The sequence below is a fragment of the Liolophura sinensis genome, chromosome 13 (genome assembly GCF_032854445.1).
Source record: "Liolophura sinensis isolate JHLJ2023 chromosome 13, CUHK_Ljap_v2, whole genome shotgun sequence".
Lineage (NCBI taxonomy): Eukaryota > Metazoa > Mollusca > Polyplacophora > Chitonida > Chitonidae > Liolophura > Liolophura sinensis.
In genome coordinates, this window is record NC_088307.1 from 2607349 (window position 1) to 2620841 (window position 13493).

At 38.8% G+C, this 13493-nt stretch overlaps 2 protein-coding genes and 2 long non-coding RNA genes across 5 annotated transcripts; 2 read left to right on the forward strand and 2 right to left on the reverse strand.

Annotated features, from left to right (window-relative positions):
- Nucleotides 1-1651: 1651 nt before the first annotated feature.
- LOC135480399 (uncharacterized) lies at nt 1652-2676 on the forward strand. The gene is made up of 2 exons (XM_064760228.1): nt 1652-1800; nt 2445-2676. The coding sequence occupies exons 1-2, from the start codon at nt 1652-1654 to the stop codon at nt 2674-2676; spliced, it is 381 nt and encodes a 126-aa protein (XP_064616298.1).
- Nucleotides 2677-4401: 1725 nt separating this feature from the next.
- Nucleotides 4402-6158, reverse strand: LOC135480155 (uncharacterized). Its single transcript, XR_010445908.1, has 3 exons — nt 6013-6158; nt 5218-5473; nt 4402-4869 (listed from the first exon to the last, which is right to left on the reverse strand). It is a non-coding gene; the product is annotated as an uncharacterized LOC135480155 (long non-coding RNA).
- A 467-nt stretch (nt 6159-6625) lies between these two features.
- Nucleotides 6626-8890, reverse strand: LOC135480537 (uncharacterized). 2 transcript variants are annotated; one of them, XR_010445942.1, is made up of 3 exons: nt 8403-8890; nt 7295-7856; nt 6626-6884 (listed from the first exon to the last, which is right to left on the reverse strand). It is a non-coding gene; the product is annotated as an uncharacterized LOC135480537 (long non-coding RNA). The 2 variants fall into 2 exon arrangements; XR_010445941.1 differs by lacking the exon at nt 6626-6884 and adding an exon at nt 6994-7068.
- Nucleotides 8891-11352: 2462 nt separating this feature from the next.
- LOC135480400 (uncharacterized) lies at nt 11353-12911 on the forward strand. Its single transcript, XM_064760229.1, has 3 exons — nt 11353-11516; nt 12150-12377; nt 12776-12911. The coding sequence occupies exons 1-3, from the start codon at nt 11353-11355 to the stop codon at nt 12909-12911; spliced, it is 528 nt and encodes a 175-aa protein (XP_064616299.1).
- Nucleotides 12912-13493: the final 582 nt, after the last annotated feature.

A 13493-nucleotide genomic window follows, 5' to 3' on the forward strand; every position in this document is an offset into this window, starting at 1 on the left:
TCAACGGTGGTCAGAATGACACTAGCTGATGACATATTCACTGAAATCGTTATGACGGAAAAGAGCACGTTGATGACCAAAAAGGACAACTAACCATGAAATATAACTTTTCAGCAAAATCATGTAAGACATATGAATTATCTATGTTTGTTGTCCTGTACATGTACTGTGTATTGAAAGATAAAAATATTGGAAAATATGTTACAGTTTTGTGCCATTGATTATTTTATTTATTTATTGATCTCACCCACATTTTGTTTGTCTATATAGGTGTGTTTTATCTACATACTTATGCTATTCACTAATGTATTCCTCTGGTACGCTGTAAGACTGGAGTGATAAATAGACATTATCAGTCCGTCTATCATTATGTAGGCCAAATCAGACTCGTTTACCTGTAGGCCTACTATTTATTTATAGCGTTAAAATGATTTTAAACTTTGAAAAACTTGTAATGGAAACCGCTTTAAAAAATCTAGGAACTTGATTACCAGTTTGGAACGGTGGCACAGGCTAATGTTTTGTGACAGGTAATTATTTGAGCTATTCTAAAATAACAGTAAAAACAACAACTATTTGTGCTGATGTCTTCGGTAGATAGCCCCTTTAACTGATAATGTATATCACTAATGACGCGAAGGCAAGTTGTTATTTCCTGATAAAATATTCCATGAGATCAATAAGTGGCTAATTTTTAGCATTTTCTGTCGTACAGAGGAAATCCATGCAAACCGGTTAGCCATTTCAACGGAAAGTGTTCCTTACGCTTTCCCGTGACAATGGCAGAGGGGTGAGAATGGGGTGAAGTGCCTAACGAATCCAACGCGAGTTGTATTCTCCTACTGAGCAATTAGCAGTGATGAGTATTATATCACACACGGTTAGTATGAAACAGTGTGTTTGTCGGATTTTGGTCACACGTCTCTTTCAACAGAATTTTAGTTACATGACAACAAATTCTAAATATAATTATACCAACCAACCTTTCTTTCGCTATCGCCATTCCAAGGAGTTTTACTCATACTACCTGTTTTAAACTCATTTTGTTTTTTCTTCTGTTACGCCTTCATTAAAACACAGAATGTGTTATGACAAACAAGCCGTGCCTTAGGAGAAAAACGCTGTAAGGTAGAATTTGCTCCTCGATAATTTGATAATCGAGGATTCCAGAAATGGAGAACGCCGTTTTTAGCTGCGAGATTTTTATAGTAAAATCAATACCTTGTAGAATAAAACAAAAGAAATATATAATCCAGACCATTAAATTCTGAAAATTGCAGCATTCTTCAAACAATATACATAGAGTATATCTTTATTTTATTAATTGAATATATGGTAAAAGCGTAACAAGGCAACAACATTGTTTTGTACGCTTGAGTTTTTGACGCGTATATATGTGGTATCAAAAGACTCATATTTTAGACTTTAAATGGTATAGTAAATATAGCAGCACGTTACTGTTCTTCTCAAAAACGATTAAACTGGATTTATAAACCTGTGGAAATGTACCATGTGTGAAAACATCGCTTTACGACCTTGACCTTGGTGACATCACGAGTTGAATGGCCTTTGAAGGCCGTTTGTCTTGTCATCGAGCAAAGATATGAATCTAGCGACAGGACTATGACACATTTGGTTACTTTGGCGGAAGATGAGGGCAAGCATAAGGCCTAACCCTATAGATTTGAGCCCTGTTCGTCAGATGATGGGGAAAATTGCAGCAGAGGGGAGGACTGAGGTCACAAGCAAGACAAGTGAAGGCAGTGAAAGCGAGCAGTCCTGTTTGCAGAACACTGAATGGTGCGGTACCATAATATGTTAGCAGAGTATAACTTTTCCTGCGTTAAGGACACTAGGAACGTCATCTGTGAAACATCAACACATATGTGAAAATTTTCTATTACCAGTTACACTTGTTGGTCAGGTTAATAACCGGAAACTTATATTGATCGAACGCCTGTCAAACAATAGTTACAAACCACAACAACAACAATAACGTCCTCTGACTTTTGTCCACTGGAAATGCAACTCGGAATACGCAAGTGAACAGCTTTTTAACATTACCATCTCACTGCAATTCTCCAGCAGATTAGAACCAGAACATTATGTTATTTTTAACGTGAAATAACGTCAATGTATTGAATTCAAGACATGTTTTCCTAAAATTTCCTAAATTCTTTTGTTCTTTTAGGCAAAGTTGATAATAGTCCAAAAATACACTTTAAACTCTGTACATTCTTACACTTAAAATTGTACATTTTCATGAGCCCCTCCCACTATTCATTGAACAGTAACTATAAGTTTGTTGACGTCACTGACATGCTTATGCTTGGATGTCAACTCTGGTAATTGTTACAGGAGGATAATTAAAAAATGATCTATGTCTACAGTTCTGTGTGATGTTGTGAAGGTAAAGATTCTGAAACTGTGCAATGTTTTGACAGGTGTAAATGTGGAAATTGCATCATCATGCCATCTGCAGCAGAATGTGTTTGCTGCCATGAAATAACTGTGATCTACGCCAGGTGTGAGGAGATGGATGTTCGAGTCGCGTTCATCACAGACCATAGAGGATTTGAACCGGTGTGCCTCAACCCCTATGTGTTTGATGTGGCATATTACCAGTACAGGCAACAGTGCAAGATGGGCGACAACAATGAAACAGTAGATCAGTGAGTATCAATGTATAATATATATGTATGTGTGCATGTACCCTTAGGTTTTACGTCATACTTCACAATTTTTCAGTCATATGACAATGAGGAGTCCTTACTATACTCTGCTTCCTTGTGGGAGAGCAAGTCTGTGCCGCTAAAGTGTTGCCACCACTGAAACATCATGTCAAAGACATCAGACATTACTAGCTAGGTGACATAATAGCCAGATAGTAACTAATTTCCTATAAGGCATTTAACTGCAGACAAGTTTTGGAACTTATTTGTCTAAAGTGGTCTTGAGACAACAATCTGAGAGTTAAATAATAGGGGGTTTTTATGTGGCATTGGGTATTAACTTGCACCATTTGAACTTAATCTTTTTCAGCAAAACGTCGACATGTTGCTTATTGTCAGTTTTGTGCAGTTCTGTTGGCACTTGCTTGGCAAAAACATAAGACTAGTAATACCTTCACGTGCAGTCGCTGCCATACGTGCCCGATTCTCTTCACCATCCGGGGACTATACTGGTTTCATGATGTATTACGAATGATCTTGTCAATGACCACAACGCTCTCGTAAGAGAACCCAGCTCACCAGAAACAGGGTGAAAATGTGTGATTTGCCTGAACAAACCCGCCAACAGCTGTGCGTCACCCTGCCATCCTCTGCATCATTCACTCCACTGTGGTCAGTTGCCCGATGTGCCTAACTCCCATACGGCAACTGCTTGTGATCTACTCTTTACAGCATCAGTGGTCATCCAAAAAGACCTTCTCGGGGCCAACCCAAATCTCCCGAAAAGTCTACTTTCAATCTCAGCATATGTTTATTTTCTATGCCGTGGTTACTTTATAAATATTCATGTAGATCTATGTACATATCTGTGTATACGTCTTTGTCTAAGTGTGTATGTGTGCAGTAGACGACCAGCTTCTGACTGCCACCACACGTGAGGTCATACCCTGTAGACTGTGCCACACCCTGCCCATTCGCCTGTGCTCCGCTTCCCCCTCCCCCCCCACCCCCTCCCGTCACGTTGTATCTCCACCCTCCACCAAAGAACACCTTATTTACCGGTATCATGTGGTGGGGATCCAGTTATTTCCCATTCCCATAAAAATAACCCACAATACCACTTCTCAATAACAAGGTGTACATAAATGTTTCCTGGCATTCTCTAGTCAGGTTAATCATAATGGGGTAATAAACTGGATATTACATTGAATAAAAACACTGACCTTTGCTAAGTTCCTCTGAAACGTCCCCACGCCAAGAGCACATTTCAACCACGACCAAAGAGCCTGACATATTGGTGAAAGGCTCGGGTTAAGTGATACCTTGTGTGGTACACTAGGCACCAGCCCACCTTATTAATCAAATTTGTACTCGAATTGCTCCAATACAGCCTAAAAGCACTTCAATACACATCTTCCACAATAGGCCCGTACTGGCCCAGTCATACTGTATTGGTTATAAATTTTCGTTTTATATTTAACACATACGGAATATAATAAATGTGGTATGGTAAGCTACTACATCACAGGCTACAGTCTGATGTCTCAATGCTGAACGGAGTAGTGACATCACAAAACTATCATCTATGAACTAAACAAACAGTGATGATGCCAGATCAACACAACAGGCCGGTTTCAAATATGTTAAGATTTTTATTTGTCACGTTTAAAAGATACATAAAATACATGTAACATGTACCCTACTGGGTGGAGGGGGAGGGGGAGGGGGGGGGGGTTCTGACAGTCGACCTTTGACTTTGGATCAATACCCTCAGGCCAACAAAGAGACAGTATCACAAATATGATTAATACAAATCACATATTATCAACCACTTCACTGTAGCCGGCATACCCTGGTACATGGCAGACCATTCAACAAGACATCTGACTGAAGAAATCAATAAACACAAGGCATACTATCACTGTTTACTGTGGATAAGGTTTTGTAGGTTAAAAACCCCTACTGAGCACAGCCAGTCATGAACGTCATCCAAAGCAATATCACCCTTGGAATTATTAATTTTACCTTGTGTCCATAACATCTGGTGTGTACTTGAGGAGCTTTGCTGCAAAGTGGTTGATGACCAAATGTAAAGACTTTAAGTGTGAAGTTTGGTGTCATGTTCACAACATGGCCACATCCTTCTCAAAACAGACACTCTTAATAATGCCCAAGAGCTTCTCTGTACTGCTCTCATCTAAAACACGAACATTTGTAAACCAGTCAGTTCAAATCACTTATATTTTGCAGAATAATACGTCATACATGTATAGAGGGACATTACTTTCACTAAAGTCTAAATGCTTCAATTTAAAATGTGATAGATGAAAAGGTATATTTAATGGTTCCCTAACTTAAAATAGGTACCCTAATGCTAAATTACTGAAATACACTGTGTTGATACATAATTCTTGGGTCATAAGAGAAAAACTCTAGCAAAGAGAAGAACTGTAGGCTGTCCCTACTAACACGTAAATAATTTTACTCTTGTTTTACTTAATCTGAAAATCTGATAATGCAAAATAAAACACTAAGGTACACCTACTTGGAACCATCCACTTATTTTTTCTCTTTTCCACACAGACGTTTGTGGGCACATTTTGGGAGGGTCTGGTCATTATGACGACTAATGTCTTGAACATGATTACCAATAGAATTCCACTTGGAAACTGTCATCTCTGAACTGCTGTCACTGGTTGAACTGGCACACCAATACAGATGGTTTACAGTGGACTTTTTCCAAAGGTTCACTTTTGTCATACCCTTCTTCTTCCCAAGCTTGTCAATGTTCTTACCCAGTCCTGAAAATGACCACAACACACTGATTCGTAAAATACGGCAATACACTGGAACATGCATTGTGTCTCCAAGAAATGAATGACTGATAAATGCTCAAAACTAGGTTGCTTCATGCACAATGACAGGTTGCTACTGAATAAGCTAGTTGTTTTTACTGTGGAATTAGTAGGGTAACAATAAAGTGTTACAATTACATGTACATACAATTAAAATGGTCATGGATCAATAAGTACCAAGTACAGTGTGCATAAATTATACTACAGGCACTGTACATTTAAGAGCTGGTTAATGTGCCTCAATTGATTTACTCTTTATTTTTCCCCGACAGATTACTAAAACGTCATGTCAGTTTTTTAAAGTATTACTTTCATCTGTAGTCATGCTATCACCAGTATATAAATTGAGCACCATTCCTAAAATGACCCCAGGAACAGATTACAGTGGATAAAAAATTAAATTTCCACCCCTGATGTATTCTCTGATGGGATTAGTGTTCAATAACAGTACAACATTTTACAGTAAAACAAAAGCATCAATATACCTTTGGCAACATGCCAAACATCCAAGGTGTGTATACTTGAAGGATGTTCCTGGTGAAGATATTTTCAAATCAAGGTGTGTCAATCTGTAACATTCTCATCCAAAGTGAGCTTCTCTTTCTTCAGGTTATCTAAAGCCTGGATTAACCACTCCTTCTCCACTGTGTTACTGATGGCGACTTCTGTCACCTAATAATAATAAAACATTTATATTTATTTATTTAGAACAACTCAGCAGAATTAGTTACATTTATGTGTCAAAATTCATCAGTCTCTAAAGGAGACTCATGAATGTCAAAAACCAATATCCCCAGAACATGGAGCGAATAACTTTAAACAACCTCTTGAAATTTCACAGAAAGGGCTGCACCATAACCACTGAGACCTCACAATTACAAAGTACACACCTCTTAATTTACACACAGTGTAATTTTAACTGTTCGATACTATGCCAGTAACAAAGCTGGACAAAGTACAGACGGACAATAAAAGAGACATAACTGTGCAAAGGCTAACCATGAATGATTTAGCATAAGTTTATGTCTGATCACATTTTAGTTTATTACAATTAATTTTTTTTCTCAAAATTTATTTAAAAAAAATGATCTTACTGTCACTGTTTCAACGTTGATGACTTTATTGATCTTTGTTTCTAGAATGTTGTAAGTGCCATACTTTGCACTGTGTAAGCCAGTCTGACACCTTTTGAGTTCTGTCAGCAATGTTCCTCTCTCTTCTGACCATACGGTGGCTGACAGCTTTCTTCAAGAACGACTTTGGTGATTGAGGAAAGTCTGGTACGAATAAGAAGTGATTCCGGCAGAGGAGAACACATGAAGTGTTTTTGTGACATTTGCACCACAGAACAGCATAGCTGAGAAAAGTAAGATATTTCCTGCAGGATAATTTCCAATCAATGGCTGACTGCCCCAGTCTTAGGTAAAACTGCAGCTGGTGCATACCTGTCACACACTGATCATCGTGGCTGTTGTCTTAAATGTCACTAGACATTCACTACAACACTGCAAGCAATGCTGAAACAGGCTTCTGCGACAGGACTGAAAAACAATAAAACATTTTTCCATAGTTTGAATTTCCCTGAACCTAGTAATAATGAATATAACATATGGAGTATGGTAATAGATAATTAGTGAAGTATAGTTTTTATTCATGAGACTCCTACTTCAAGACTTTTGGGAAATCATACTAGAAGTACTGACTGACCCTGTGCATCAATTGGACATCTTCATAGATACTGCATGAGTGTTGATATTTTGAACGAACCTAATGATTGGCTCCTCTTCTTGCAAGTCTTTCTCGTTAGGGTGATAAACTGGATCCTCTGTCTCATTTTGGTCATCTTCTTCCGACTCTTCACTCTCCTCACCACTATCTTCATCAACCTCAGACAGGCGGCTGAGAGCGGGTGCGTCCAATAGGTTGCACTGTACTGCTGTGCATGCAGTAGCAGGTTTCCTTGTGTATGAAATACCTAAACACCCAAAAAGCAAATGGAGTAATATTCAGATCTGGACATGTAAATGCATTATCAATATTCATGTGGCATTACTGTAGCTACCATAATAAAATCACTTGAGCGAACTATTTCTGTATAACCCTTAAAACTGGAGCAGTTCACTTGCAATGTTCATGTCTTCATGACCTAGTGCTCTGAGTGAAGTCCAACATCAGTGGTAAAACTGATGTCCTCAATACACCAGTCTGGTGTAATATCCAACTCTGAGGTATCTAGCACTGAGGCCCCTGGGTCTGGGATATCCGGCTCTGAGATATCTGGAGCAACCTCTGCTGGACAACATTCTCAAGATTCTGCCACAGAGATAATCTGAACAATAGACATTTTTATGTAGGCCTAAAGCTAACAATATGACATTACACAATTAAAGAATGAAAAGACAGATCTTCAAACCACAGGTTTAGTGTGATGTTGTTTTATGGCTATTAGTAATTCAAAATAAAATTCAAGAATGTAAATTTTTGACCTTTTGTATGCCACGCAAAGTGTTTCAATCCTTAGGTTTAAATGAAACATAGAAGAGGTTACCCGCTTGGACAGTAGAGGCTAGCTGACATGAAGAAAGGCACCATCATATCACTTTTATAATAATAAAAATACATAACATTTCCAAATTAAAATTAGTGGGAATAAAGGCCCTACAAGGAGATGTTATTATGATCTACACCCACATGTGACTATCAGACAAAGCTAGCCATCCGCACACAAATCGGTGTGTTTACGAGTTACAACAACAACATGAATATGTATTGAAGATGCAGAGAAAATTAAAGTGCCAACATCACCTCACGGATCAGTGTTTTGTTTGAAAAAAAAAATTCTTTCTGGTTTAATTTGTAAACAAACTTAACTTACTCTCATACAATGCCGTTTTCGGATAGCTGCTGGCACATTTGACGAATCCAAACGGGCGTTGCGAGTGACAGGCGGAATTACTACAGTGCCAGCTTAACTGCTCTCAACCCGAGCCGTCTTTCTGTTAATTTAGCATTCGTCGCTTGAGTGACATGTGGTTCGTTTACTTCTGTCGGCTTGAAAAACGGGTACTGCGTTCGATTTAAGTTTAGGTTTCACACCAAGCTTCCGCTCCAGCTGACTGTTGCTGTAAGAATCTGCTGGGAAATGTTCACAACACAGCACGGAGTATGGAGTCGATCCAAACAAAAACACCCTCGTTTGGGTAGGCCTAACAAAATTTGTCCATTTTCGAGCCACAGACTTGTCTGTTGGCCTCAGGTGCATGGTGGCCCCACTCTGGTTACTGTTGCTACAGCCTCCTAACAGGCAGCGTTTGGGCATCTGGGATAATTACCGTGTACTATAATGTGACAATGACCGACTGTTTTCACACTACCGCCATCTGTAACTTGCCACTTGCTCGGTCATCGTTCAACTCGTGACGCCACGTGTCAAAGGTCAAATTACCGCTGATTTTATATACGCTTGAGTTAATTTTGTTTATTTCAACCGTTTGGAACCATTTTTGAATATGCAAAACTCTGGAATATAATTATATGCATTCAAAGAATATCTTCACTCAAAGTGTGCCATGGTAATTTTGTAGAACCTTTAACAATTTTTCACGCTAATAGGTGCATGTGTGCATTTATTTATTTCATTGGTGTTTTACGCCGCACTCAATGATGTTTCAACATTACGGTGGGAGGAAATAAGCCGTACATGAAATAGAACTAACTCTTAATTCACTTTACCTAATGTGAACATGTCGTTTGGTTAAACAGTGCTTAACCTGATGACACATCACTTTCATATGTACACAGCCGACGATTACCGACGTTACTAAGCGTGCAATGGACGCATAACACTCCTAGAAACAAACGTTGCGCGCACACGATCGGAATCATGTAGAGTTTGGCTTTTAAAAGACGTCTATGGAGAGGGTATATGTGTTATAATTTCAAATTTCAAGTAAACTGGCACGTAAGAGAAACTCCTACTGGAGGTACTCAAACATACTTCAATTCTGGAGTGGGAATGTGTTTTGTGCTGAGCAATGATACACGACATGACGCTTCGTGACTGTGACGTCACAAACACAGCGTCACTACTTGTGCAGTTCATTCAAGGATAAACTGGCGTACTACACACATTGAGGCGAATGATCACATGCGACAGGCGAGGTGTTTGATCTGGTTTTGTCAACGGTGGTCAGAATGACACTACTTGATGACATATTCACTGAAATCGTTATGACGGCAAAGAGCACATTGATGACCAAAAAGGACAACTAACCATGAAATATAACTTTTCAGCAAAATCATGTAAGACATATGAATTATCTATGTTTGTTGTCCTGTACATGTACTGTGTATGGAAAGATAAAAATATTGGAAAATATGTTACAGTTTTGTGCCATTGATTATTTTATTTATTTATTGATCTCACCCACATTTTGTTTGTCTATATAGGTGTGTTTTATCTACATACTTATGCTATTCACTAATGTATTCCTCTGGTACGCTGTAAGACTGGAGTGATAAATAGACATTATCAGTCCGTCTATCATTATGTAGGCCAAATCAGACTCGTTTACCTGTACTATTTATTTATAGCGTTAAAATGATTTTAAACTTTGAAAAACTTGTAATGGAAATCGCTTTAAAAAATCTAGGAACTTGATTACCAGTTTGGAACGGTGGCACAGGCTAATGTTTTGTGACAGGTAATTATTTGAGCTATTCTAAAATAACAGTAAAAACAGCAACTATTTGTGCTGATGTCTTCGGTAGATAGCCCCTTTAACTGATAATGTATATCACTAATGACGCAAAGGCAAGTTGTTATTTCCTGATAAAATATTCCATGAGATCAATAAGTGGCTAATTTTTAGCATTTTCTGTCGTACAGAGGAAATCCATGCAAACCGATTAGCCATTTCAACGGAAAGTGTTCCTTACGCTTTCCCGTGACAATGGCAGAGGGGTGAGAATGGGGTGAAGCGCCTAACGAATCCAACGCGAGTTGTATTCTCCTACTGAGCAATTAGCAGTGATGAGTATTATATCACACACGGTTAGTATGAAACAGTGTGTTTGTCGGATTTTGGTCACACGTCTCTTTCAACAGAATTTTAGATACATGACAACAAATTCTAAATATAATTATACCAACCAACCTTTCTTTCGCTATCGCCATTCCAAGGAATTTTACTCATGCCACCTGTTTTAAACTCATTTTGTTTTTTCTTCTGTTACGCCTTCATTAAAACACAGAATGTGTTATAACAAACAAGCCGTGCCTTAGGAGAAAAACGCTGTAAGGTAGAATTTGCTCTTCGATAATTTGATAATCGAGGATTCCAGAAATGAAGAACGCCGTTTTTAGCTGCGAGATTTTTATAGTAAAATCAATATCTTGTAAAATAAAACAAAAGAAATATATAATCCAGACCATTAAACTCTGAAAATTGCAGCATTGTTCAAACAATATACATAGAGTATATCTTCAATTTATTAACTGAATATCAGGTAAGAGCGTAACAAGGCAACACCATTGTTATGTACGCTTGAGTTTTTGACGCGTATATATGTGGTATCAAAAGACTCATATTTTAGACTTTAAATGGTATAGTAAATATAGCAGCACGTTACTGTTCTTCTCAAAAACGATTAAACTGGATTTATAAACCTTTGGAAATGTACCATGTGTGAAAACATCGCTTTTACGACCTTGACCTTGGTGACATCACGAGTTGAATGGCCTTTAAAGGCCGTTTGTCTTGTCATCGAGCAAAGATATGAATCTAGCGACAGGACTATGACACATTTGGTTACTTTGGCGGAAGATGAGGGCATGCATAAGGTCCAACCCTATAGATTTGAGCCCTGTTCGTCAGATGATGGGGAAAATAGCAACAGAGGGGAGGACTGAGGTCACAAGCAAGACAAGTGAAGGCAGTGAAAGCGAGCAGTCCTGTTTGCAGAACACTGAATGGTGCGGTACCATAATGTGTTAGCAGAGTATAACTTTTTCGTAAGTCCTGCGTTAAGGACACTAGGAACGTCATCTGTGAAACATCAACACATATGTGAAAATTTTCTGTTACCAGTTACACTTGTTTGTCAGGTTAATAACCGGAAACTTATATTGATCGAACGCATGTCAAACAATAGTTACAAACAACAACAATAACGTCCTCTGACTTTTGTCAACTGGATATGCAACTCGGAATACGAAAGTCAACAGCTTTTTAACATTACCATCTCACTGCAACTCTCCAGCAGATTAGAACCAGAACATTATGTTATTTTTAACGTGAAATAACGTCAATGCATTGAATTCAAGACATGTTTTCCTAAAATTTCCTAAATTCTTTTGTTCTTTTAGGCAAAGTTGATAATAGTCCAAAAATACACTTTAAACTCTGTACATTCTTACACTGAAAATTGTACATTCTCATGAGCCCCTCCCACTGTTCACTGAACAGCAACTATAAGTTTGTTGACGTCACTGACATGCATATGCTTGGATGTCAACTCTGCTAATTGTTACAGGAGGATAATTAAAAAATGATCTATGTCTACAGTTCTGTGTGATGTTGTGAAGGTAAAGATTCTGAAACTGTGGGCTATGTTTTGACAGATGTAAATGCGGAAATTGCATTATCATGCCATCTGCAGCAGAATGTGTTTGCTGCCCTGAAATAACTGTGATCTACGCCAGGTGTGAGGAGATGGATGTTCGAGTCCCGTTCATCACAGGCCATAGAGGATTTGAACCGGTGTGTCTCAACCCCTATGTGTTTAACGTGACATATTACCCGTACATGCAACAGTGCAAGATGGGCGACAACAATGAAACAGTAGATCAGTGAGGATCAATGTATAATATATATGTATGTGTGCATGTACCCTTAGGTTTTACGTCATACTTCACAATTATTCAGTCATATGACAATGAGGAGTCCTTACTATACTCTGCTTCCTTGTGGGAGAGCAAGTCTGTGCCGCTAAAGTGTTGCCACCACTGAAACATCATGTCAAAGACATCAGACATTACTAGCTAGATGACATAATAGCCAGATAGTAACTAATTTTTTACATGGCATTCAATTGTAGACAAGTTTTGGAACTTATTTGTCTAAAGTGGTCTTGAGACAATAATCTAAGAGTTAAATAATGGGAGGTTTTTATGTGGCATTGGGTATTAACTTGCACCATTTGAACTTAATCTTTTCAGCAAAACGTCGACATGTTGCCTATTGTCAGGTTTGTGCAGTTCTGTTGGCGCTTGCTTGGCAAAAGCGTAAGACTAGTAATACCTTCACGTGCAGTCGCTGCCATACCTGCCCGATTCTCTTCATCATCCGGGGACTATACTGGTTTCATGATGTATTACGAATGATCTTGTCAATGACCACAACGCTCTCGTCCCAGAACCCAGCTCACCAGAAACAGGGTGAAAATGTGTAATTTACCTGAACCAACCCGCCAACAGCTGTGTGTCACCCTGCCATCATCTGCATCATTCACCCCACTATGGCCAGTTGCCCGATGTGCCTAACTCCCATACGACGATTGCTTGTGATCTACTCTTTACAGCATCAGCTGGTATCCCAACGGCCCTTTTCAGGGCCAACCCAATTCTCCCGAATAGTCTACTTTCAATCTGAGCATATGTTTATTTTCTATGCCGTGGTGACTTTATAAATATTCATGTAGATCTATGTACATCTCAGTGTATACGTGTTTGTCTATGTGTGTGTGTATGTGTGCAGTAGACGACCAGCTTCTGACTGCCACCAAACGTGAGGTCATACCCTGTAGACTGTGCCACACCCTGCCCATTCGCATGTGACCCCCCTCCCCCTCGTGACATTACATCTCCAACCCTCCGGGGATGTCCATCTCTACTACACACAAAGAACACCTTATTTACCGGTATCATGTGGTGGGATCCAGCTGCTCCCCAATTCCATTAAAAATA